The sequence below is a fragment of the Manacus vitellinus genome, unplaced genomic scaffold (genome assembly GCF_001715985.3).
Source record: "Manacus vitellinus isolate BGI_N305 unplaced genomic scaffold, ASM171598v3 scaffold_1_pilon, whole genome shotgun sequence".
In the NCBI taxonomy this organism is placed as follows: Eukaryota; Metazoa; Chordata; class Aves; order Passeriformes; family Pipridae; genus Manacus; species Manacus vitellinus.
In genome coordinates this window covers 11,070,385-11,098,202 of record NW_021939396.1, presented here as the reverse complement: position 1 = coordinate 11,098,202, position 27,818 = coordinate 11,070,385, and the positions used below count along the sequence as shown (strand labels likewise).

General features: G+C 43.8%; 2 protein-coding genes across 2 annotated transcripts; one reads left to right on the top strand and one right to left on the bottom strand.

Moving 5' to 3' along the window:
- Positions 1-506: 506 nt before the first annotated feature.
- Positions 507-10,805, top strand: FAM83A (family with sequence similarity 83 member A). Its single transcript, XM_008934564.3, has 4 exons — positions 507-1,091; positions 3,982-4,149; positions 5,620-5,744; positions 10,259-10,805. Exons 1-4 carry the CDS (start codon positions 513-515, stop codon positions 10,803-10,805), a joined length of 1,419 nt encoding a protein of 472 aa, XP_008932812.3. The 5' UTR covers positions 507-512.
- Positions 10,806-17,887: 7,082 nt separating this feature from the next.
- CUNH8orf76 (chromosome unknown C8orf76 homolog) lies at positions 17,888-25,966 on the bottom strand. Its single transcript, XM_029959445.1, is given in 5 exon segments — positions 17,888-18,166; positions 19,285-19,417; positions 22,321-22,838; positions 23,627-23,770; positions 25,687-25,966. Coding segments are annotated over 4 exon segments (945 nt in total). The 5' UTR covers positions 23,714-23,770; positions 25,687-25,966; the 3' UTR covers positions 17,888-17,959.
- Positions 25,967-27,818: the final 1,852 nt, after the last annotated feature.

The window sequence follows — 27,818 nt, the reverse complement described above, 5'->3', positions numbered from 1 at the left end:
ATGTAGAACCAGAGCCCATGACCCTTTTTGCTGTTCTGAAGCCGTGGACATGGCTGTTGTCTCTGTTCCAGTTCAACATCAGAACTGTTTTTTCTCCATAACAAATACTATGGGAAGATAGAGAAGCCTCAAGCTGTTTTGAAGATTGTGCAATGATGCTTGGGAGCCTACCTGCTTTTGCTTGAGTGCTTTCCTCACTCATATTTCACAGGATGCGACGGGAAGGGAAATACAATCGAATCGGACTGCCGTGGTAAATTGGACTCGAATCCTTCGTATGCCCTAGGGCTGAGGTGGGTGCCTCTCAGATAAGCAATCTAATCAGCTTTGCATTTGTGTCCCATCTGGAAACAGATTGTTGCCGGAGTACACCACCACCTGAGAAGCAAACTTCAGGTTTGTTTTGAAGATAATTGTACCGACAAGTTCAGGGAGTGTGAATTTGCCTGCGGTAATAAGATCTCTTTATTTTTATTCACAGTTAATTCATTCAGCCAAGGCAATTTCATGCCATGATGCAGTCCCCAAACAAGGATGATTGCACTGCCTGTCCCACACATATGCATGGTGCCTACCCGGCAGATCGGCTGCTGCGACAACGAGCCATGGCCAACCACTCCAGACACATGGGCAAGATAAGGAAAAGGCTGGAGGACATCAAGAGCCAGTCCCCAAAGGTAACCAAAGTGGATTTCAGCCACAACGAAAGCATACGGTTGGCCACCGACGCCTTCCTGGATGGTGGGACAGACTCTTACCTTGAAACTTTAAGCAGAGAGGGTGAGGTGGATTTCCTCTCCTCCGTGGAAGCTCAGTACATCAAGGATAATGCCAGGGAGTCCTATTATGCACAGGAGTCCTCAGCTGCCGACGGGGCAGCTGTGCCAAAGCAGAACGATGCCGGATCACTCCCTTCAGGGACCTACTTCCCCACCATTTCTGACTGCAGTGAGCCGGCTCTGCTGCACACATGGATTACAGCGGAGAAGCCCTATATGAAGGAGAAATCCACTGCCACTGTGTATTTCCAAACAGAGAAGAACAGCAACATTAGAGACATCATACGCCGGTACATCAACAAGACCACTCAGGTATGGGGAGAGAATTGCTTTTCCTTCTGCACCTGGTTGTCTTCTTGCTCTTAAAAGATCAAGTAAACATGCTGTTTGATCCAAGGCAGCCTTGTGTGTTGCAGTGTAGCTTTGCTCTAGAAAGTGGCTGTAAAGAGCCTATTGTTCAACACAGGCAGTACCTTTTATTTTTCTTTTTTTAGTACCCACACCAGCACCTTCTTATGTTGGTGACTTAAAAAAAAGCACTCCCTCTTCTAACCTCCCATTAACCCAGTGGATCGAATGTGCTGTAGAAAGAGCAGCTGGGCTCTGTCTCTCCTTGTGCACCCCCAGCAGGATGATTTGCTTTGTTCAGACTACTGCACCATTAATAAGAATTAAACCTAAGTGAGCTCTCAGCCATTAGGAGTTGTTCAAGGGGATTCACGGGAGATATAGGGGAAGGGGAGGCTGGAGAAAGGCAGGTGTGTCTGGTATGCCAGTAGCCATCCCCAGAGGAAGGAAATTATTCAGAAAAGAGATCTTTCATCCCTAGTATGTTGCCAGCATCACTAAAAGTGTCATGTGGGCTCCATGTGGAGGCTCTTCATCGTGACTTGGCACACGGGAAAGGTGCAGATGATACCCCTGACTACACACAGATGACAAGGGCCACAGAGAGGTGCCAGCTACAAGCCAGGCTCCCCACGCTCTGGGATACCAGAAGCTGAGCAACTAGAGGGGAACAGAAAGCCTCTGACAGGTGTGTTCTGGCAGCTTTCTTGTTTTCCTGGAAAAAACATTTGATATTTCAAGTCTGTGTTTGCCATCATCCAGGAGTTTTCCCCATGTATAAATTTGAGACAGCAGCAGCAGTTTCACAGGTGAACGGTCAGGAACCAAACCAGGCTGTAGTGCTGCTGCCCTACAGAAGTCCCACAGACTTCTAAGCCTGCAGGAGACAGGTTTCTTCCACTTTGTTATTCCCCTGCAAGGGCGTTCTGGGCCTGATAACATGGAGTGTAATGGAAGGGGAGAAGTATCTCTGTTGGCAACTGCTCTGTCAAAGTCTACAAGTGCTTACCACATCAGGGGAATTATAGATCAGTCATGTTAGGTTGGCGGCATCAGAAAGGTGCAGAAACAGAAGAAATGTCTCTGGAATGATAAAATAAGCGTCAGGTAAAATATCAACCCAGAAAAATTTTCTGTCCCAAGAGAAGAAGATTTGTAGGGGAAAAAGTGGGAAATGTAAAATAAATCCATGGTTCCCAGGACCTTCTTTATCATCTAATTTACATTACAAGAGGGTGCTGAAGCAACACTTACTAACAGTATAAATTTGTCAGCTGCTCTTTCAGCACAGTTTTCCAATGGCAGTATTTATTACTTATCATCTGGTAAGGGTCCATCCTGGATAGCCTAGTATTTGATATATGCATTGACAACTTGAACAACAGAATAAAGACTGTGTTTGTGGGTCATATCAGACTGCAAAGGATTGGTAAATGGTACTATAATCTTAACACATTTGTAGAACTGGTGGAAATCATAAAATGAAAGTCGGGCAAAAGAAGCGAGAAGTACTGCAAGTAAGAGAGGGAAGTCAGGTGCAGAAATATAAATTGGGAACAGCTGTTGAAAAAGGAGTACTAGAGAGATTTGTCTGGAACTACAGTGAGGCTGGATCAGCACTGTGCTGTTTCAAAAGACCAGGGGTGGTAACAGTAAGTGTGGATGTGAGATATTGGACATAATTGTGCCACTTACCTCACAGTGGCAAGGCCCTTTCTGAAGCACCATGTTTTGGCAGCAGGAGGAGGGTGTGAGGTCCTCACTGCCCCACAAGTAGTTTGGCTTGCCTGAAGAGCATGCTGGCTGCACAGGATGTGCTTAGTCTTGTAGGATTTCCTCATGGTGGCAAAGGGAATAAGCTTGTTTTTAGGTGTGGGCATGGGCTTTGGAGTAAGACTCAGTGCAAGTTGGCAGCAATTAGTAAGACAGATCTACAGAGATACTGTAAAATTTGTTTTGCCTGAAGATGATATCCTGTGAGCACAGTTATCAAGGCTTCCCTCTCTGATCAGTGGAGAAACAGACACTTCCTAAACATAAGTCATGTATTAGCTGGGCTGAATTGCCCTGGGGAGTGACCCTTTCCATGGCCAATAGCAGATATCAGTCAAGACCAGCACCTTCATGAGGCTGTGTCCAACACTGAGTGTAGGGACTGGAGTATGGAACTGGTTTTATGTCCCATTTGCAGTTCCCTTGATCCACACTGGCTGCAGGCTGTGTATTTAAATAGCTGTGTTTATGCCCAGTACTGAGACTTTTATACACTGTTCTGCCAGTTGTGATTTGGGAAGCATGGATCTGTCGGTAAATTGAAACAGTTAGTTTATAAATCAGTATTTAAAAAAAGCAACAGATGGAGCTGTTGGAATCCAATCCATTGCTCCACCATCACCAATGGAGTGAGGATTTGACTGTTCCAGGTGTAAGTCACAACAGAGAAAGCATCATCCAGTGATTCTTGCTGAACACATGTGCCTTACGACAGCCAGGCAGTTGTTTGGCAAGGGCTACGGTCTCTTATTTTAGCTATGTCTTTATTATTCTCTGATTAGCATTTCAATATATTTCCTAGTGCTGAAATCTCACCTACAAACTCGTGTGTCATCTTGGATTATATGTTGTGTGTAATGCTGGTTTTATGTGAGCAATAAAACAACGAAGCAATGTGTCTCATCAATTTACTGATTCAGGCACTTAGGGAGAAAACCAGAGCAAATATCCACATATCTCTGAATATTTGTGTTTGTTGGAATTTGTTTTTAAACAAATAAACTGCATGTCAGTGGCCTCATGAGCAACCTGAAAGTTATGTAAATTGACTCTGCTAATGCCTCTGCTTTTTTTCCCCAAGGTGCTGGCTATCCTGATGGATGTGTTCACAGACACTGAGATCCTTTGTGACCTCCTGGAGGCAGCTAACAAGCGCATGGTGTTTGTCTACCTGTTGCTCGATCATGGCAGTGTAAATCTCTTCTCAGAGATGTGTGACAAGTTGCAAATTACTGAGGATCTCTTCAAGGTACTGTGGCTCTGTGAAGCTCTTAGGCTCAGATTCATCTGCCTTACTTCAGGCACTCTGAGCTAGAAGCATGGTTATGCTAGGGTCAACCCACCTTGTAATTAAAAGGGAGCAAGAGATCACCTGAGGTAGTATTAGTGCACCTAATTCCTCTCTGAAGATGCCTGCATTTTCCCATGGATATTATAGGAAGGTAAGGCATTTCCATCAGGTCCCTAGATGAAACTAATCAGGGCCCTGAAGTCTTAAAACAGAGCTTAACTCTCCTAGTAGTTGTCTAACATAAGCATTGCAACTGCTTCTGTTTAATAGCTCTGCAGCAGCTGTGGTCTGGCAGCCATGGGAAGAAGGTGTATGAAACTCTTTTGCATGGCAATACCTTGGTAGCACTCGGTAGTGCCTGATAAAACGTGTTAAATCTCTGTTTTAAAGATAAATAATGCCTCAAATTTAGCTGACTCTTAGCTTATTTTGTCTTCATCTCTGTCAGAGGGAACTGGCTTTAAAAAAACCTCTCCTAGAGATCATTTCAGTGGTTGCTTGAGATGCTGTAGGGCATCTGTGGCATCTCCATGGGGATGGGTGATACCACAGAGGCAACAGACCTCTGGAACAGCAGCTGTGGGGCATGCAGGAGGCCTGAGGGCATCTCACGTGCACCAGACACCTGTTTTTCAACAGCTGAATTTCATCCCAAATATATAAAAAATTTAAATTAATAACAGTTTTTGCATGTTTGTAAACCCCCACTCATAAGGAAGAACAAGCCTGTACTATTTATTGTGAATATGCAGCTACAGCACACAGGCTTACAAAACAAGCAAGTCAAACCCTTGGTGCCACTCCTTTACTAAGATCTTGATTCTGCAAAGTGTGTGTGTGGCAGAGTCATGCCCAGGTGCCTGGCAAGTCTGAAATGTGTTTCCCCAGGTACAAGGACAGTGCAGAGCATCACATGGGCCAAGCTGACACGTGTACTTACATCTGATCCTGAAGGGCAGCAACTGTCTGAGCTGCTCCAGAAGAGCAGCACATATGTCCATGCAGGCCCAGATGGGTTGGAGGAGCAGAGGTTTTTCCCTGCTGTGTTGTGCCATGGCCAGTGTAAAACAAGAGAGCTCACAGCTAGAGTAGATTGGGGCTGGGTGTCAGTGGAGGCAACAAGCTGCTCTCAGCTGTGGGCACATCCTGCACTCATTTTGGTTGGAGTATCAGTCACACAGCACAGCTCCATCTGGATGAGCTTCCATGCAGGTTTATGTCCCCAATGAAACAAGTGAACCCTGTGGCAAGTGAGAGACCTTGGCTAGGTTTCCTCTAGACACAAAACTTCAAATATCACATTGGAGAGTCCATGAAGAAATCCAGCATTGGGGAAGTGAAGAACTACAGGTGGGGGGGAAGGGCCCTTCACTTCTGATTTTTGATTGTTAAAAAATGTAATTAACTCAATTTTATTTTTATTTACAGAATATTTCAGTCCGCAGTGTTACTGGAGAGGTTTACTGTGCCAAATCAGGCAGGAAATTTTCTGGACAAATAAAAGAAAAATTTCTTATCTCTGACTGGAGATATGTGCTCTCTGGATCTTACAGGTGAGATAAGCCATTGCAGTTCATGTCTAGGTACTCTTTTATGATTTTTAATGTTACTTCACAAAAAAGTGCCATGGAAATTTTTGTACAGGTAAGAAGATTTTGTGTAACAAAGAAACCCTCATGTTTTCAAATGTGTCATTTTTCAAAAATCCATTTAACTTGCTTTAAAGCTGGTATTAGTTCTTTATGGAGCATGGTTTTTAATTCAAATGTTCAGAAACAAATGTAAGCATCTTTGCTGGTTCAGCCCTGGAGCAGAACCAGAAATGTGTACAGCTTAATATTACGCTTTCCTCATTGTTTGGGTTCTCAGGATACATCTCCATCTCCCTCGGGATCCCTTAATGTATCATATGTCACTCAGTTTATCTGAGGATTTATTCTCCATATGACAAGTTTAGTGATTAAAGCTAAAACATAAATTCTTCAGAGACTTACTGTTTTTCCTCGTGTTTCATTAGTAGGTAGGCAGTATATATCTATGTGACTGCTGTACCTTCATTTTTTCCCTTTTTTTTTTTTTTTTTGTGCTGCTGGAATTATTTCAGGTAGAGGATATAGCATCTCACCACCTGGGTTTTTAGTTAAGATCCGAGATCCTCCAGTCAGGGAATTTCAGGAGACCCTGAGCTTGTATCAAATAAATGAAGTTCCTAAGCATCATGGCTACATAGATAAGCTTCACAAATGACTAAGTGTATCCTAGAAATCCAGATACAAAAATACAAGAGGTGATTATTTAATTAAAAGGATGTGATTGTGTTTCTTAATCCCAGTTTACGATTTGGAAGCTTAAATGCCCCTGGTCTGATAAAACTGCGCCACCAGGAGGAGTACATAACTATAGTAACAAAGGTAAATTTAGGGGACTATGTGGGGATAGGCTGCAGAAGCTCAGGTGTCCACATTCCATTTCCAAATGACCCATCAGACAAAAATGAGTGGATACTTAGGGGTTTTTTATTGACCACTCTTTGGTTTTCTTGTTCCTTCACGTGTTTTTTAATCCCTCACCAGAGATGTGTAGAAATGCAACAGCAGATTTACACAGAGAGTAGAAGTGAAGGATGTGTGGAAGAAGGACAGGGCAAGTTCTATTATCATTAGCCAAGAAGCTTTCTTTTGGCTTCTCTTTCAATCTTGAAAAAAAAAATTAAAAACCTTCGAAGTCCTGTGCAGTCACTTCTGTCTTTCTCTACTGCTGTTGCAATATCTACGGACCTCAAGTACATAATCCCCTATCCAGCAGCAAACAGAGAGGCTGGTGAGGAACAAATCTACACGCTATTTAACTTCAGCACACTCAGCACCAGCAGTTTGCAGATTCATATGGGTTATAGCTGGCTATCAGTGTATGGCACTTCTTGTTAGCTCTTACTTTATTGATCTGAAAGATTTCTGTTATGCTGAATCTTATCCACAACCTCTTCAGGTATAAACAAAAATGATATAGAGTAAAACGGAACTCAGACTCCTCTGCAACGCATTTATTGGAAATCAGATTGGAAGAGATCTTAAAACTAATACAAGAGATCTTAAAATACAACAGCAAATTTCACTGTGCACTGCATGACATTTTAATGGCGGGGGGGAACAGGCCAAGGAACAGGCCCTTCAGGACATACTGCTCTAAAAAGGGACCCTGGGTCACTGTTTCCCAAAGTGTTTGGGGACAAAATATATTTGCCTAATAGACAATGAAGAGGACTGAAGCTGACTACTAGTTAGAGGCAAAGGAACCACCACTGAGTCTCTGGCATCTGCCACTCTGGCGTGGTTTTTAAAACCACACTAAAAAACCATTGCTTTGGTCAGTGTGAATAAGTGTGGTCCTGCTGCACAGGGCAGACTAGAGCCGAGAAACTTCTGAAGGCTCTTCCACACACGTCAGCACAAGAATAAGGATGAGTAAGTGTTTTAAGTTACAGTTTTATTCTCAGTTTTTGTTGCCAGTGTCTGTGGTGTGGGGTTAGGATGCAGTATTTCTTTTTGCTGCACATTGCTGCAGTGCTGCAAACACAAGGATGAGAGCATCCCTAATGAGCTGCAGCTGCAGCATTGCAGAGGGGACACTTATAATAAAACAAGTCCAATACTGAAAGGAGAGGTGGGTTATGATTCAGACAATCATATATGAGAGGATCTGGAACAGGACATAGGTTTTGGGACAAAGCCTTGCAAGGTGGCTGAGAAGCATCTATTAATGACTGAATTTGTGATACAGCATTGGCCCCAATCTAGGCATTACTGCTTCTTGCTTTCTCTTCTTCCTGATGGGCCTCATTCAAAGAGGCCTGGTAGAAAAATGATCCTTCTGGGCAGATAGTGACAAAGACTTCTCTGAGCCTTTCTCAGAAGAGCACTTGGAATTGTAAACTAAGGAGCTAAACAGGGCATAATACCTAAACAATTAATTTTCTCTTAGAATTAAGCCAATGAAAATCTGTTAAGTGTCTATGTCAGGTTCAGCTGTGTTCTTCAGCAAAGTGCACAGCATGTACATTGCTGTGACTACAAACATTTGTCTAAAATCACATAGGTCTCACCTTGTAACTTTGCAGCTGACCTATTTGCCATCAGTTCTGGGAGAATCTTTGGATCCAACTTTCCGTTTACAAGGGTTACAGATAAGATCAATGAACCACAAACTAGTATCTGTCTGTCATGTACTCTGGGAAGTTACACGTGGGAGTAAATTATCAATATTGGGCAGAACTGTTTTTTCCTCTGAATTTTTTTGGCTTTTAAAAGCTGTTTACAAATGCAGTTGATGTTTATTTTTGTCTACATTTTCTTTTATGCACTAGATGTATCTCTAGCACATAAACCTGCCACTTTACACCTCAGCCCTTTCATGAGTTTGTAACCTTCAGTGTAGATATCCTAGACAGTGTGTGTTTTTGTATTTACTCCTGACTTACTGTCTCCTCAACAGTAAGATGAAGGACATGCAAAGGTTTAGAGAGCACTGCTTAGTGAATAAAGGCAATGTTGAGCTGGCTCAGCAGATGTTACACACACAGCAGGGAGTTAGCTTCCTGTGCTCTTTACCTTGGCTCCCAAGGTTTTGTCCATATTTGGAATGATTTGAACAAACTGGATGAGAAGTACTTGTATTCTAGTCACTTACTGTGTGTTTTCTTGTCCAATCATAAAACAAACAGTATATATTGTAGGGTTGTCCAGTGGCATTGAACTATCGATTTCTTCACTCCTCTCCTTGCTCCTGAAGCAACAGTATAAAACCACTGCATGCCCCAAACCCAACCCTCTTTAGGAATGCTCTGGACAGGCATATGTGAATCGTCTGTCTTACTCCCTTAGCATCAGCTCAGGCTGTCAGTCCCACTGAGATTCAAAGGAGTTTTGTCAAAACATGACAAGAACAAGATTTTAAATGCACACACCTACAGCCAAATCTGGCTCTCAGCAATCCTTGTGCAAAGCCAGTGTAGCTAATAAAGTCACGCAGGATTAACCATGGCAGAGCTTTGCCAACACAGAATAACCTCAGGTTCAAATCCAGTGCTGCTCCATATCCTCTGCTGCACAGCTCAAGCCCTGGTCAGCTCAGGGAGTAATTACATTTTATTCTCTCAACTGTGCTCATTTTATTGGTGCTGCTGCTGCTCAGACATGGCAGCCTGCACAGCACAATCAAGGTAGCTTGTGGTTCTGTAAAAGCACAAATTTATGTTTGCTGACTGCATTAGGGAAGCACATAAAAGAAAAATCATTTAAAAGCTATGGGTTATCCTAGGGTGTGTTTCTGGACTACCAGAATGAAAACTATTGTGGTGTTTCTCCCTTGCTTTATAGCAAAGTAGTATATTTTTTTTGGAAAGGCCGTAGGAAATAGTTATAATTTAATTTTCTCTGTAGTGAAGAAAATAAGCATTTGTCAGGTGTGGCAGTTTGTTTTGTGGGTGTGAGTGACAGGGAGGCTGGGTTTTTATGTGTTTCTCTTGACCAATGCAGAAAGATTATGGGAAAATGAAAACTAAGGATGGCTATTTTTCACTAGTCTTTTTGATGCCAGTTTTGAAGGGGTAAGAGTTACCAATTGGCAGAGCATTCTGCAGGGTACAAGGTACAATTTATGTGCGTGCAGATAAAACCTGGTAAGACCTGAATTTAAACACTGTGTGTGGAAGAGAGATTCCAAAGACAGGTCTAAACTCCTTTCCATGGAACAGACACTCAAACCTTGGGTATTGTAGCTGACATTTAGCCCTGCAGTGGATCTGGATCGCCACTCCCTTTAGGAGGTTGCGTAACTTTACAAGGTTTCTTGAAGATTTTAGAGGCAGCTGCAATAACAAAGATTGATCCAAGTCAAAGAGCACTGATGTGAACTGACCTGAAATTCAACTGCGACACCATCTTCATCCTGTGTTTAGACAAGAAGCTTCAGCAGTAAAACACATTTGCTTTTCACATCACCCCTGTGGGGATCTCCAGCTCCTCATGGCCGGCATTAACACTAACCCTCACCTTGTCTCTTCTTCCAGCTTCACGTGGTTGTGTGGGCAGGTTCACCGCAACCTCCTCTCCAAGTTCACAGGTCAAGTTGTGGAGCTGTTTGATGAGGAGTTCCGGCACCTCTACGCGCTGTCCAAGCCGGTGAGGGGCCCGAAGTCCCCCCCACGCTCCCTGCCCTTCCTGTTCAGCCGGAGCTGGGCCGCTCCGCGCAGCCTCCCCTACAGTGACGAGGGAAGCGCCAACACTCTTTCCGATGCCTTCAGCAGCCTCTCAGCTGGCAGCACCCACCAGACCAAGCAAACCCCACGAACTCTCATATTCAACAGCAACTTCGCCCCCCAGTCACCTCTCCATCGAGTTAATTCCTTCCACAGCTACGTCTCCTTCACGCCCCCCCCTCCACAGAAGGCCATCCAGGCTAACTACTACCAGCCGCACTACATGGCCGAAAACTCCCCCGTTCCGTATAACAACATGAATGTTTACAGACCGATAAGACTTAGGCAAGAGGAACCGAACAGGACAGGGTTAAGCTCATCCTGGAGATGCCTCCACAAAGCTAACCTGTTTGCATAATAACCACCTTGTTTGGAAAGGCGAGTAAACGTAGTGAGGACCTGTTTAGCAATCGCTTGTGTACTGATGAATATAGAAATTCTGCATAATACAAAATGAGGATGATTTCAAGCCTCTTGTTTTGTTGCTTATGGATGCTTCGTTTCCCTAATTAAAAAGCCAAGCCTGCTAATGTGTGAACCTCAGGTACATCATGATCCCAGGAAAAACACATCTAAATAATGCTGCTCACAGTGCAACGCTGCTGCTGCCTATCACCTGCCCTTGGCAGCATATTTGTGTAGCAGGAGTACAGTAACTGTTCTCCTTATGTCCAGGCAACTGAAAGGGGGTAAGGCACAGTCTACTACTAAGCATTTTATGCACTTGCATAAGGAGACTGAAGGCTGCTATTTCAGTGCCAAACAGAGGCGATGCCAGCAGCAGCAGGCTGCCTTCATGCTGTCATCACATCTTAATTTTGATTTAGGAGGACTCCCTTTGGGCTGGCAGGGAGGGCCTGCCCCAGCACGGTCTCAGAGCTCTCTCTGTGTGAGCAAGGACGTCTGTTCCCAAGGATTCTGGGAAGGGGCCTGCTACCCATGACATGGACCAAGCCTGACAGTTCCGCTTACGGAAGACACCTCATACCCACCACATGCTCACTTCCACTCATTAGCAACATGGGTGTGTTCCAGCACCCTGGGTTACAAACCTCCAATCCTACCAGCTCAGAGCAACTTTCCGTATTATGGAACAGCTGTGTAGATTCAGACTGGAAAATGAAGCTGAGTTAAAGAAGTAAAGTCCTACTAGTAACACCCCAGGATTGAGTTCAAATTCATTTAGCAGCATGTGGATCTTAGAAATCCTCTCCATGGTCATTTGACTGATCATGATGTTAGATATAATGATGCTTTATTTCTGAGTTCTTCAAGGTTTCTTATTTTTAAAGAGAAACTCAGTGTCTGTAGTGCCCATGGACTACAGCTACAAAGGGTTACAGAGGTTCAGCAGCTTGAACCAAACCATAAAAACTTTCTGCCAAATAATCCATGAAAACAAACGAAGCTTCTGTAAGGAAAAGAAAATTTATGAAACAAAGTTTAAACCAAAGTTGCCAAGATGCCTAACATCTGTTATCAGTAGATTATTTTTTTCACACCTTCTTTGTATCATCTTTAATCTGACTCCAACAGAAAACAGAAACCTAAACACACTTGCACATCTGGCCTGTTTTCCCCGACTTCTCACCTGCCCAGAAAGGAATACAATTTAATTATGCAGGCTGTGGATGATGAAAAGTGTATGCAGCAACAAGATCTCGAGTGAGGAAAGTAACTCATCCTTGGAAGAGTACTCAGTTTAAAGAACATTATGAAAGGTACAGGATGGACACATCCTGCTCTAGCTTCAGTATGGGTGTTTTAACCAGTGATAGCAAATGTTGGAGTCCAAAGTAACAATAAACTATTGCATATAATTGTAAATTCTGTACATAGCAACATTTTTTGATTCCTTGGGAAGAAGGGAAATTTGATTTTCATTGTTATGACAATTCTACGTAATTATCTGAATATAACAACCATTCAAATAAAAGAGAAGACTTTCATTAAAATCCCTCTGAGAATCATTTTGTTTCTTCATATTCTCTTGATTTGTGCACCTCACTCTCTTCTCTTCCAAAAGCTGAAGGAGTCCCATACAGTCAGAGCCCAGGTAAAGAGGAAACACATTTTATTTCTTCTGAAATCAACAGGAACAGAATTAAGGTGTCCCACCAGTCTAATTAGGATTTTTCTTCTAAATGTAGTTCAGTTCACTGAGCCTCTTGTGGCCCAGCTGGGGGTGGTACAGAGGGGGCGTGTGGGAAGAAGTTTATAGACTATTACTTCTGAAACCTTCATTTTCTCAGGCCATGACCCATGAAATCCATGAAGGAGCTCTTCTCATCTCTTTGGGCAAGATAGTTTGCCTTCAGAAGCTTTGGAGAACACAGCTAATGAGAAGTAGATAAGGGTCAAGCTAATAATCCAGAAGGGCCACTGTGAGTTGAGTTAATTTTGGTGGGATCAGTGAAACATCTTGTGTTGGTTCAGGCAACATCTGAATTTGAACATCAAATGGATGAAATTTCAGTTCTGATGGAAGACTTTACAATTTCAGCAATGACTTATGCTAAAAACAGGCCCCCACAAGCACGATCACTTAGTGATGAAGGGCAACATGATTACAGGCAGCTGCAGAAACCATCACAAAGGCCATGACAGAATGCTGACCTACCTATCCACCTCCCTCCCTCCCTACTGCACCCATCTGCGGCAAGGGATGTGCTCAGATAAACACTCCTACCACACACTGCACCCTCTGCAAGTTCGGGGATGACACCAAGCTGAGTGGTGCAGGTGATTCACTACAGGGATGGGATGCTGTCCACAGGGAACTGGACAGGCTGGAGGCCCATGTGAACCCCATGAAGTTCAACAAGGCCAAGTGCAAGCTCCTGCACCTGGGCTGGGGCAATCCACAGCACCTGTACAGAGTGGGGATGAGTGGATTGAGAGCAACCCAGAGAACATGGGGATACTGGTGGGTGATACAGTAGACATGAGCTGTCAATGTGCGCTTGCAGCTCAAAAAGCCAATTGTATCACAGATGAGACAGGAAGGTCAGCTTTCTCATAGCAAATGAACCCCCCTGGGGCCAGCACTTGGAGGGTGTCCTCTCCCGAGTTCCAGGCACTCACCCTGACACAAAACTACACAAAGCTTGATGGAGTCCTGAAGTACCATCAATTTTCTTCCAGTTTCCCAGAATTTCTCTCAGCAGTCAGTAAACCCCATTTTACCTTACCTATTTAACCCCCCAACGACTGATGCTGTCCCCAGATCTAGTACCTTCCCTGGGAATGTGGATCTTGCAAGGAAAATGGGGTGAATGCACCAGTACTGGCTGTGTCATATCCCATCACCACGCTCACTAGGTTGGAAACTCACAGAGTCCCACCTGGGTTGCCAAATTGGTACCAAAATGGATTTGCTTGCATTGTTCATCTAGCTTTTGAGTGTGTATACCAGAAAGAGGGCAGGAGAAGTTGGCACCACCTAAAACCCCTCTGCTACTGCTAGCAATGAAGGTGGCTCTCAGCTGGGAGCACAAGCAGGACCCCATGTTACAACTCTTGATTCCTTACAAGCAAGTCTGAAGACTTTTCACATCCTCATTTTTACAATGTCATTGACTTCTGTTGGAAAGTAGAAAATAAATACAGTTTCGTTTTCCTCTGTTTCCTTGTGCAGACTTTGCTTCTTCTCTACTAAACTGCCTTTATCATGAACCACAGGTCCTTTTTTTTCCATCTTATTTTCTGCTTTCCTGTGGTGCTGGGGAAGGAGGGAGTGGTAGAGCATCAGGATGGGCTTTGAGCCCCATGGTCTAGTGGAAGGTTCCCTGCCAACCCCCCTGGTGGGAGAGTTGGAACTAGATCCCCTTTGAAGGTCCCTTCCAACCCAAACCATTTGATGATTCTGTGATGAAGAAAACTGTGTACACATTACAAGTTACAGCACTAACATGTTCTCTCGCTTCCAAGCCAGCAGCAAACACTCAATAGTAAGACACATAATTAAGAGTGTATTTGTAGGCAACAATCATTTCAGGAGCATCAGAACCAGGGTGGGAGGGTCCTTCCCAAAGCACCTGTGACACAAGCAAGTACGGAAATAACAAAATCAAACCTCAGTAACTGTTAAAGGATTCTCACTTGCAATGTGCAACACTAAAATTTGCTATTTAACTCAGCATGGAGTACTGCTGCATGTACAAATACCAACAATAATATCATAAGAGCCAAAACATGAAGAAATCTATTACAGGCAGATGTAAAATTATGCAGAACGTAGAAGCAACAATGAGGCATTCAATGCAAGATGGAAACACAAAGCCCCCCTTGAGACATGATCAGAAACAGAAAACTGAGTTAGAAGAGGCATGCCAAAAAAGTGAGAAGCAGGCCAAAAAAGGACGAACTGAAGTAGCTGAGATGAGAGACAGCCAGGCACAAGTGGGACAAAGGAATATTTTATAGCCCCAGTGCAATAAGCACTGGTTATTTGGAACAGTAACTATGTGACACATTCAGAACATTCATCTTGTTTTCTTTGCAGTACTTAAACCCAACATTTTTGCTTTATTGTTATGAGAAAATACTGCCTGTTCTGAAGAAATGCCACTTGCCTTTCACTCCTGGAGCCAGTGGGGAGTTAACCACTGTGTTCCCAGCCTGAGAGACAACCTCAAGTCAAACAACCTGCACATACACCAAAAAGTTTCCAAATCTTCTGTATCTGTTTCCAAATATGCCATGTATTTTGGACACCTCCATCACAAAATGACATTTGGCAAGTATTTAATTTGCTGTTAAAACAGTTCCAATGCTATTTGTGGAGCCAAATCATGTGGCAAGTTCCCATTAAATATCTATACAGACCTGATTCCACAAAAGCTGTGTTCTGGTGTCCTAACTACTGAACCTACTGAGCTGAGGCAGAAAAAATTACAGCCTTTTCATGTGGCTACTCATGACCTTAAGTTTAAGAAGAAACTGGGAGATGTCCCTGTTTCATTTTTTGCTGACATATTTAGCATTAAGCTTTCTGTATTTGCTGTCTTTGTCGCAATATTCTACTATTGATGCCAACATTGTAATTAATTTACAGCATGTTATGGACAGTCCCTACTGAAAACTTACACCACCAATTAGTCTTAAAAGCATTCCCAGCCCTTCAGGTGGCCTTTACTGCCACCCGACCATAGCGCTGCACAAACACACACAAAAACCTCCACCGAGCAAAGCACACGCATGACTAAACCAAATACTCTGTAGTACATTATGAGTGCACTAATGCTCACCAGGTGTACTTGCCAAGTCATCATCTTTCGTAATGAGCTGACCAGGATGTGGTTTAATCACCTTAACTCACCAAACTATCAAAGATAATTTGACGTGGCTGAAGGTGATATTCCATTTTTCTGGAGAGGTTTCAGTCGACTTAGCAGAAGGCCACACCACACCAAGGGTTCAATCTCTTCATCAGTGACATAGACAAAGGGATTGAGTGCACCCTCAGCAAGTTTGCAGATGACACCAGGCTGAGTGGTGCAGTTGACACACCTGAAGGATGGGATGCTATCCAGAGGGACTTGGAAAAGCTGGAGAAGTGGGCCTGTGGAATCTTGTGAGGTTTAACAAGACCAAGTGCAAGGTGCTGCACCTGGGTCAGGGAAACCCCTGGTACCAATCCAGGCTGGGGGCTGAAACAGATGGAGAGCAGCCCTGCTGAGGACTTGGGGGTGCTGGTGGATGAGAGGCTGGACATGAGCCAGCAATGTGAGCTTGCAGCCCAGAAAGCCAAAGGTGTTCTGGGCTGCATCAAAAGCTGTGTGGGCAGCAGGGCGAGGGAGGTGATTCTACCCCTCTACTCCGCTTGGTGAGGCCCCACCTGGAGCACTGCATGGGGCTCTGGGGCCCCCAGCACAGAGAGGACATGGACCTGTTGGAGCAAGTCCAGAGAAGGCCACCAGGACTATCAGGGAGATGGAGCACCTCTGCTCAGGAAAGGCTGAGAGAGTTGTGCTCTGCAGCCTGAAGAAGAGATGGCCCCAGGGAGACCTTACTGCAGCCTTCCAGTACAAGAGAGGGCTATGAGAGCTGGAGAGGGACTTTTTACAAGAATATGTGGTGACAAGACAAGAAGGGATGGTGTCAAACTGAAAGAGGGCAGATTTAGATTAGTTATACAGAAGAAATTCTTTACTGTGAGGGTGGTGAAGCACAGGAACAGGCTGCCCAGAGAAGCTGTGGATGCCCCATCCCTGGAAGTGTTCAAGGCCAGGTTGGATGGGGCTTTGAGCAACCTGGTCTAGTGGAAGGTGTCCCTGCCCATGGCAGGGGCTTGGAACGAGATGATCTTTAATGTTTCTTCCAACCCAAACCCTTAGTGACAGGTTCCCTAACCAGTATTTTCAAGATTGAAAATTCACCTAGAAGTCGCAGAAACAATTCACGCATGGTGAATTACCATTCAGTTGTGAGCTATTTAAATTTTCATCTCTCTTTACTACCTCAGAAAGAAAACACAGGAAAACATGAATAAAAGTGACAGCAAAATATGTCTAGAAGATTCCTAGTTTTAAGCTACATCCATTATAGAACACTTTTATAAAAAGGTACAAAGAATCTAAGTCTCACGGTTTAAGAGAAGATGGGGGAAGAGCACACCATATATGTCTGGAATGTAAACTATTTCCAGTGGAACAAACTACAGGAGAATCTTATCCCTTTTTCTGTAGAAACCCAAAGCATGCGGTATCAGCGCTTCAGAAAGCAAAGCAAAGTGGTGTCACTATCAACTGAATGCACAACAGAAGGAGCCATATGAGGCAGAAACAACACTGCCAGTTTTCACAGCAAAGATCTTCCTTGCAAGGCTTTTACAAAGGATATGCTCTGACTAAACACTCTTCAGTACACATATAAACAACCTTGACAGTTTTTCTCCTCCGTCATCGAAGCACTCTGAAGACAAGACTACAGCTTGTTCTACACCTGCAAAAAACACTTAGCTTTGAAGAAAAAAAAATCTTCTAAGTGAAATATTACTACTTAGATTTTCTTCCTAAAATATATGGAATTATCGACAAATTCTCAGGATAAATATATTTAAGATTTCTAGCTATCCATCTCTGAACAGAAAATTACTATTACTTAAATTACCTAAGAAAATGGCTAATTTCCTGGCTCTAAATGCAACAACATTGAATTTGATACCAAGAAATTTCAAATTGCACATCATAAAGGAAGCCTTCCGTCCCACTGGCATTGCAGGCCTCAAAAAAATCACAGGTGTTTCAAACAAATTGGTGAGGTTTATGATGGAAAGCTACCTCTGAAAGCTGAATTGAAAGCTTGATTTTATACTAGATTCCTCATAATTTGAAATACAAACAATCAGTTAACACAGAAAATGACGCAAGGTTAAGAGTTTAAATGCAGAGATTTATATCCATTCTTAAAAGACACACAAAAAGAATTCTTAAAAAATGCAATATGAACTTTATTGCATGTATCATGCCATAATCATTTGGAGATAAAAGAATAAATACAACAAAACCTTTAAGTTACTAAAGGTGGGACATATATATCTGAATAGAATTGACTGTCAAAGTGTCATAAATCATCTTGGAGATTACCGAACCATTTGACTTCAAATTCCACGACTGACGCATTTACCAATGATGACAATGCTGAAGGGCCTATGCATTTTACCTCACCCTGAAACTCCTCTTTTAGTTTTTCTGGTATAAGATCCTGCCCCATAACCTGCAAAAAGAGTAAAAAAAAGAAGATTGGAAACAATAAAACAACTTGCAGAAAAAAACCCAGCAAACATGGCATTAATAACAGATCTTAATGAGCAAAGCCCTTGTCACGTGAACCACACACTATCCTGGAGAAGCTCCCAGGTCATGCTCAAGTTGCCTGCTTGTGGAATTCTGCAGTGGACAGGGAGAACTGAGCCCAAGCCTCACAGCTGCACAACCCCTCCAGGCTTCTGGCTACACTTGCACGGGGTGTGTGTGGGGGCGTTCACTCTGAACAGCAGCGGAAATCTCAGTGCCAACTCTGCATTCAGTGCTCATCTCGCATCAGCATCAACACTGAGCTCCTCCTGGAGCGTGTCCGAGCAAAGGGAAGTTTCTGTCCTTCGCCTTTTCCAACCCTGAGATAGCCTGCATGCTACTGCCCTCTCATGGATGCAATCCCACAGACTGACTGCCAGCCCGGCAGTGGCTCGGCTGTCACTAACTAAAGCTGTAATGCTGAGAGCGAAGTTAGAACCTCACTGGCTCCCTTTTATTCCTTAAAATAGAAGTCAGAAGCTCCATAAACAGCACTAAAAATGTTTAATCTCTATGAATAAAATCATGCAATATTACTCTCTTCCTTTATATTTCTTTAAACTTAGAAACCAGTACCTCAATCAGAACAAAGAAATGTAAAATATTATCTCTGGCTTTTTCTGAAAATATGTAATACATTTTCTGGAAGTGTTTAATATTGCAATGGCCATCAAAGTAATCTCCACTTCCATTTCAGACTTGTGATTCACTTTGGGGCATCTAAAATTCCTGAGATAAAATGTGCATCCCAGGAAACGCACAGCAATGACACACCTGCAAATACAGGTCCAGTGAGAAACTTAACAACCCTGAACATTCCTGAAAGGAGAATCTCAGCAGATCAGAGAGACACCCATGACGCAGGCCAGAGCTCTGTAGGCATCCCTATCAGATCCAGGTAACACACTGCCAGCAGCCCGCCCCAGCTAATTTCCTTTCTGTCCTGGCACAGTTCAATAGCACAGGGCAGTGTCATGCTTACAGGACAACCAGTCTACACAGAGCTGAGAACTTGCACACAGTAAAACATCCCCTTACCTTGGTCATCAACAGCAAGGAGTTTTCATCAAAACCAAGTTGTGCCACTTTGTCATCGATTTCTTTCTGACCTTTTCTGTTAGTCTCTAGCACAAAGGATGACTGTTGCAACTGGGTAAGCTGAAATAGAAGCCTGGAAAAAGAAAAGCAGTTAAAAATTGGCACGGCTGGCAAAAGAGTAAGTTGGCAGACCTAAAACCAGCCAAAACATAGTACTTTAAAACAGCCATTCCTGACTTTTGCCGACTGCAAAGAAGTAAATACACCTGTACTAACCCACCACAGGTACGGTGTATCTGTGCTATGACAGACCTGCTGAGAAGTATTTTTGAAAAACAACATGCCAAGTATCTCTGGTTGCCCTGCACAAACGTTTTTCTCCCCATATATTCGTCACACTATTCCAAAATGAGGCTCAGACCTGTGATCATAACGTCCTTACCGCAGCCTAACAAGACAGCAGCACGTTTTTTTCCTATGCAGTGATTATCTTTGTAACCTGAAAAGCTAGAAATTTGAGGGTTTTAGACAAATATCAAACATCCTCCCCACACAGGCCAAACCTGGAATATTTTCTAAAAGCGTTCGCCACAGTTTATGTTCAAGCACTGCCCCAGAAGTCACCACCACCATTCAGTGAAGGGCAGACATTGTGCTCACGACACGGCTTCATGTCACAGAGTCCCATCATCAACTGCTCAACCAGAGAGAGCAGTGGCAGTTTGCAGAGCCCTCCTCACACAGGGACTGTGTAAAATATGTCATCAGAGGAAATACTCAGGTATCTGTACGGTTGTCTCACATCTGCCTGTCAGGTGAATTAACAGGTACTGTGCTTATTTTACACTTCTAGGAACATTCAGAGATATTGCATTTCCTGTGAACTCTCTAAAATTCACAATGGGCATTATTGTAGGGATAAATATTAGTTTTAGAGAATTTATTATGGTCCAGAGAAAGGCCACAAAGGTGATCAAAGGACTGGGAAGCCTGCCATTCAAGGAATGGCTGGGAGAACTGGGTTTGTTCAGGATTAAGAAAAGCAGCCTTAGGGGAGACCTTATCACTGTGTTTCAGTATTTAAAGGGTGGCTACAAAGAAAATGGAGACTTCCTTTTTACAAGGAGCCACGCAGAAAAAATTAAAGGTAATAGGTATATGTTAATTCCAGAGAGATTCCAACTGGATATGAGAGGAAATTTTTTTTACAATGAGAACAATCAGTCATTGAATAATCTCCTCGGGAATGTTGTGGATTCTCCAGTGTTGGACACTTTTAAGATTCAGCCAGACAGGGTGCTGGGCCATCTTGCCTAGATCGCTTTTGCCAAGAAATGTTGGACTAGATGATCCTTGAGGTCCCTTCCAACTTGGTATTCTATGATTCTACAATATTCAACCAAGGGATCATTGGAACTTAGCTGTGTTATTGCTGAAACCATGTTTAATTCAAGCTTTATGCATAAAGAACAACAACAATTTTTTTAACACATTTACTGAATTTAAATGAAGCTGGAGTTATAATAATGGTGTGCATTTTTTATGGAGAAGACTCAAGATCTTAGATGAAAACTTTCATTTGAGCATTATAAGCATCAAAATTTACAAATCTGAACCAGTGAACCATCTGTAAATTCAATAAAGTTTTAACTGGGAAATTCAAAGTGAAAATGGAAAGTATTTTTAATTTATAAAATTTTGTGTTTCAAAATTTGCATCAAAACAATGTAAAAAAGAATGAAATATCATTAAAAATTAAATAAAACAATTTCTCCAATTTTTTTTTGAAACTAGGAGAGTCGACTATTCACGATGCTTTAAAACAGAACCTTATTTTCTACAAAAAGCAATACTAACATCCCTTTCCCAGGTGCAATTTATCCTGCACATATATTTATGCAACATTTACATCCCACTTAAAATCCAGCAGACCTGAAAATGTTAGACAGCCTATGTAATGCGTAAGCCCTGGGCAGGGAAGAAGCTTACCCTGAACAAGTGTATCTGCAAGTACAGTAATACTCTGTGATACTGTGCAGCCAAGCAAGGAAATCCCACCATTTATAACTGGTTCAATCCTGAACCATACACATTGAAACAAGCAACACAAATTATTAATATGAATGTAGCTTTAATATTCAATATCAGTACTAAATCAGTTAACTTCTTCCAAGTAGCAATTAAAGTCTCCATCTCTTAGTCTGAGTACAGTTAAAAGCTACTGCATGTTTTTTTTATATTTCCTAAATCTTGCCCTAACAGGGCAGTTATAAAGTGTTCTCTGTAAACATTTGTGGAAGTTCCTAAGATGCCTTTAAATACATTCAGTGACTAATACATTACTGAGAGGCAAGAGCGGGAACAAAACATCCATGATTATTTTAACAAAACCAGTTCTTAATTATCTCTTTGAAAGATTATGTTTTGGGGATTTTTGCTGTGTGCAAGAGTTTTAGGATGAGGGGAAAGAAAAGGAAAGAGCATTTTAATGCAGCCCTGTCAATCAGTTGTCACAGAGTTCATTTTTCAACCTCATCCATTATGCAGATTGGGCTATTATTATGAAATACATTTTCACTCAAGCATGAGGCTTCAAGCAAATAAGACAGGTGGCACTTGCAGAAGGACTGGCTATGCCCTCCCTTTGGGGCACTTCTGCTGCTGCATCTTTAATATCAGACCAGGGATCAGCCATGATCTAACAGGAGCATTTGTTGAAGAACACATCCCTTTGTACATAATTACTTGAAAAGATTCACATTATAAGCTCATTAAAAACTGCTTTATTTCTCAACTGTGCATGACACCGGTTTATTCTTTCCACTCAGATTTAGACTCTTCACAGCTACCATGCTAGTAGGCTTTGCTTTTTAGATCTGCAGCAAAAGCAGGGTGCTTCTAAGTTAGTGTTGCCAACTCTGAAACAAACATTTAAACTGATAATGTAAACTGAAAATAATAAGGCTGGGAAAAATATGCTTTACATTGTTCTTGACTGGGAGAAGTTAGCATTATTCTAAGAATACGTGTGGTTACCTTGCTCTAATAAACGAGGCACATGCCTTTATCCCAACTTTCTTCGACACGTTCTGCTTCCAGGACTTGGAGTCTGCGCATTTCCCTTCGTCCGTCCTTTCCAGTTCTCCCAAAGTGCAGAGGAATTCTTTCACCACTTGGCTGCTGCTACAAGTCACTGCATTCTCCCCCTTTGTTTCTGCAGCAAGGCTGGACCAAGGGCCTTCTTTCTGGCCATCTGATCGGTGAGGCTGCAAATTAATCTCTCTTCCAGTCGGTGTTTTGAAACGACTGTCACTTACACTAACCTCTTCAGAAGGATTTAGATTTGTTCCTGGAACGACTAATGGAGACAAATTCTGTAAAAGGCCCATATAAGCTTCAGCAAGAAATTTCCAGAACCAGGGGTTGAAAGGATGTAAGCAGATCAGTTGCTGCAGACACAAGATCTTTTTTCCTACATTTTCCACACCCTGGTAAATGGAAAACTGCAGGTTGAGAACTGTTGTTAAGTGATCCGTGTTGGTAGCGCTGTTTCTCTAGAAACAAAAGATAACAGATGAAAAACAGGAGTAGAACAGAATCATCCTTCAGAGTCTAAGAAAATGTCTCCCTAAAGACATACAAACACCATAAGGTAATTTTTAAATTGTACAAATGGTGCTCTTAATTTTAAATGATACAATGGGATACAGATCTTGCATGACGGATCTGACAGCATTCCCTCCTTCAGACTGCTTTGTCCCAGTCTGAAGGCAAGAAGGTCCCAAATGCTGTCATTTGTTTATTTGCCTTCAGTGTTATACAGCTTCCTTTCTTTGCAGTATAAATACCTTTTATATAAAATAAACAACATCAGTAAAATTCCACCAGACTTCAGAGCCTCTAGATTTTTTCCTTTATGGGAAAAACTCAATTTGTGCCTAGATACTCTTCTTGGTGGTAGTTTGGCAGCAAGTATATGGAAATAAAAGGGAGTTTTGAACTGTCACTTTTATAGTGGAAAGATTTAAGCACTCATTTATCCCCTTTCTTATAATTCCTATTACATTGCATTAATTCTGCCTGGCAGAGCATGATATTTAGTCCCTTCCAGGACTACCAGCTTCCCTGCACAGGGAGCTCATTGTGGTACAGGGTGTTCTGATTTCTAAAGAGTGATTATATCTGCAATGACAGTTACCCTCTGTTTACCAAATACTCTGAGCATTGAACATCCTGAAGGATTATACAAATGAAAATTATTTTTCCAGAAAATGGTCTGTATAAAAGAACTACTGGCAATGTTTTAAAGTTCAAAGCCTAAAAGAAAGACTGCATTATTTACCATTTTTTCTGCAATACCCAGAGCCTCCTTGTGCCTTCCTAAGCGAGATAAACACCGAGCCTGGCCCTCTTGGACATCTCGTCTCATTGCAATGTTGCCGGGAGGTAAGAGCTGTAGGCAGTTTGAGTATTCACACAGGGCTTTCTGGGATTGTCGACAAGAAGAAAAGCCAAACAAAACAGTGAGAGATTTTCATTTAAAAGCAAACCTGACAGTATGTTTACAACTACAGTCACAAAGGGAATTCAAGACTTGAAGTCTACATTTTCATTTCTCCAGACTCAGCTACCACCTGTGCCAGCAGCAGACGAGGTCACAGCCAAGTCTAGATGGTGAGGAATAGCCTCAATTCTAACTCATATTTAGGCTGCAGCAAGATTCACCATGCATCTGTCAACCTCTCTCCCACCAGCCTTGATCCAGAACGGATCATTTACTGACCTGAGTAATATGTGACATGAGGCATCTTTCTACCAGCTACCAACACAATGATCTGAGCACTCATCCTAAATCTGGGGGATCTTGTTTCAAATCCAACATTCTCCATGGGAAGGTTTGAACCTGCAAGGACCTCACCTCACACAATCAGTAAGTCAGAGAATACAGCAAGGAAGTTGAATCTCCATCATTCCTGTAGGGTGGTTCTAACGTGCATGAAATAAATATTAATTGGGCTAAGGAAAAAGACAAGAATGAGTAATACTGCTGTAGCTTAATGCTCAGGGCACTCACTGGGACTCCAATTAACATTTAAATACATTAAATTAAGTATTCAGTGATGCTAACTCTAGAATCTTGATTCCTCCCCCGTTGTGTAAATGCTCAGATGAGAAGATTAAAGAGCAGTGCTCATTCTCCTATCTCTCAAAATGAATATTTAATTATTTCCTGCAAACTTTAATGGCTCCAACAGAAAAAGCTTCCAGGAGACATACCCTAAATACTTCCTAGCAAAATGGCTGAAACATTTTTCTTCGCTGGTGTTAAGCTCACATTCTTTCTCAAGCAAAAGAGGGAGCTCTTTGCCCAGTGTGTGCAGCAGCCACTGGTGAAAATAGATCAGAGGGCTGAGGACAACCCTGTTTGCCTTGTTACCTGACAAAGGGATATAACCTGGCAAGGATCAGGCATTATGAATCCCAAACAAATTCTACAGTCCTAAAGATGGGCACATCTTAGATCACTGCTGTCCATGGCATTTCCTACCAAGTGGCCTAGCTTGAAGTAAAAAAAGTATTCACAAAAGTGAAGAAATTACTGCCCCCATTTATATATTTCCAGCCCCCTTTCTAAGGCCAGTGCTTTCAAATCTTTAATTTTATGTGCAGTCTAGTTCTGGTTCTTGTTCTGCCACAGTGATCTAGGTTAGCAGTAAGACCGAAGGCATTTTTAACATGGATCACTGCAACAAAAAAGAGTCTGTTCCATTTAGCAGATTTGAAGAGCTGTCATTCTTTCCTGAGAGGGAAACACAGCACACAAGAAGAAATCTGCTCTTCCTGACGGTCACTAGCCACGTCCAACTGCAGCCTGAGGCATCTCTCCCCTCAGCACACTCCTATCAATCCCTTCGGGGCATCTCAGCTGAGAGTGGAAAACATCTCTCAGGTATACAATAGACTGCAGTATTGCTGGAATGACATTATGGTCAGCGTGGTCAGTGCCAACTGAGGTACTAAAAGATCCATAAATCCAATGGGCAAGGCAAAAGGAGTAGAGTCAGAAGTCAGCTGAGGGCTTTGAAGTCAGGGAGCCTGAAATGCAAACCGTAGGCTGAAACAGGAAGCTATTACAGCTGAAACACGGGCAGGAGCTGCTAATTTCAACAAGGAAACAAGGTAACGAGAGACCGGATCCTGCAAATAGGACTGCAAACGGCGGGGAAGCATGGATGATGAGGAATGCGGCTCACGAAGTACCCAGTGAGGAGAGGTCTCGGACTGCAGCAGGCAGGAACAGCAACGGCACCATCAGTGCACGGCAAAGGCACAAGCAGCCATCCGGAGCGGGCGGAGGCAGCAGAGAGCCGGGACGATCAGTGGTGGGGCCGACACTACTACTACCTGACAGCGATCCGACAGCCTGTGTGGGACATGGTATCATCCCCAGGAGCTGAGAAACCCACACGCCAAGCTCTGTCTGACCACGACTCCCACGGCCGCAAACACCCTCTCCGCTCACGCTGAGCTGCTCAGACGCGCACGCCGGGCTGGGATCAGTTCCGGGGCAGCGTAGATTCCTGCATGGTTTGCTCGTGCTGGCTCCAGGATGGATGGAATCCGACCGGGGGCTGCCGTCCTTTCACCACGACCCAGGAGCCACCGGAGCCGGACTAACCACGGCACAATGCCCCCGGAGCCCGCGGCCGCGATACATGCCCACACATTCACACCGGCTCAGCGCGCCAGGGGCTGCAGGACGCCCGGATATGTCCCACAAAACACCCCTCCGGCCCCGCCCTGGGAATACCTTCAAGTCCCGCGCGCGGTACGTCCCAGTCCGACCCGGAACTTGCTGCCGTGACCCCGTCGGCGCCAATCGCCGTCCCCGCCGTCCCTCGCTGAGAACCACTGCGGGCACACATTTAGCACACGCGGGCCGTCACGGGCCTGCGCCGCGCCGCCCCGCCGCCGCGCTGCTCGCGCTGCCCCGCCGCCCCGGCCCCTCACCTGGGCTCGCAGTGCTGGCGCCGCTGGGAGCCACCGGCTGTCCGCCCGCCCGAGATGCCGTTCTCGCCGGCCTCGGGAGGAACAGGAATGCCTCGACTGCGGGCCCAAGCTCCATCGCTGCCGCTCCCAGGCGCCTCGCCGGCCCCGCGCCGGTCAGGGGAGGAACTCGAGGCCAGGCGGGCACTGTGAGGGGAGGGCTGTGAAGATTCGTGTAATAAATTAGAGATCGGCCAGCGAACACTGTGAGGGGAAGGGCTGTGAGATCCGTGTAAATCATAGAGACTCGGCAGCGACCACTGTGAGGGAGAGGGCTGTGAGATCGTGGTAGATAAATACGAGATCGGCCAGCGAGCACTGTGAGGGGAGGGCTGTGAGATCGTGTAATAAATAGAGATCGGCCAGCGAGCACTGTGAGGGGAGGGCTGTGAGATCGTGTAATAAATAGAGATCGGCCAGCGAGCACTGTGAGGGGAGAGCTGTAAGATCACGTTATAAATAGCTGAACCGGAGCGCCGTGTGCTTTAATAAATTAACTGCGTGACTGTAGAGTTGCTCCGTGAGTATCTCAGCCCCCGTGCCAGTGCAGGGGTGAGGGGGAGTGTGTTTTGATAACTTCTCCATTTGGTTTCAGTTCTGCCCCAAAGCAGAAGGGGAAACTTGTGTGTAACCTGCTCTAGGTGAGTGTCCTTCAGAGTTGGACTAGATCTCCAGAGGCTCCTTCCAACCCTAACAGTTTGGTGATTTTGTGAAATCTTAGGCTTTCCACAACAGGCTTTCCCAGAGGCCCCTACCCTGTGCTGTGGGAGATGGGGACATGACCAAGTGAAGACTGATCCTAGACCTTCAGGATGTCAAGACTCAGGCACAGGGCTGCTCACTGAGGGTGCCCAGGTGAGGCTGTACCTGTCCCAGCTGTCTGCCCTGCCTCATGGTGCTACCATGCACACAGTGCTGTTTTAAGTGTAGTACAATGCTGTTTCCTCTCTCCACCTTGCCTGTCCATCCATCCAGGAAGGTCCATTTTATCTCATCTAATCACCACACAGGTTTGGAGGTGGTCAGCTGAAAAGTTCTTCCTTAACCTGCAAAGTGGACTAATGAACTTCTCTATACTAGAACAGCTTTTGAGGCCAAAGCACTGCTTGTATGGATAATTGTAAAGGTTTCCTTCTAGTAGACATGTAAAACGTGTTCTGGGTTTGTTAGGGGTTTTTTTCTTTCTTTCTATGTGCTTCAAATACCCTTGCATACCAGCATAGCTATGACTGAATATAGCATGACCTGACGTAAATACCAGGGTAGAAACTCAATTTGGGCAGGTAGATTTGCTCAGAAAAATAAATGCAGGTTGAAGTTTCTTTTGCTTTTAAACTTACTGTTTAGCAAACAAGCTCTCAGGGACACAGGAAACTGTTCAGCAAGTCTGGAAGGAATCAGGAGTTTACTTGACATGCTTCAGTCTTTCTGCTACAAGTATCAAGGTAGTTGAGGACAGAGCTGCTTGTATGTGCACACCAAAACCA

Bases quoted from the DNA above. Each gene is read 5' to 3' on its own strand.
- FAM83A (XM_008934564.3), top strand. From the start codon at position 513: ATGATGCAGTCCCCAAACAAGGATGATTGCACTGCCTGTCCCACACAT. The intron at 1,092-3,981 runs GTATGGGGAGAG...TTTTTCCCCAAG, and splicing joins ACATCAACAAGACCACTCAG to GTGCTGGCTATCCTGATGGA. The intron at 5,745-10,258 runs GTGAGATAAGCC...CTCTTCTTCCAG, and splicing joins GTGCTCTCTGGATCTTACAG to CTTCACGTGGTTGTGTGGGC.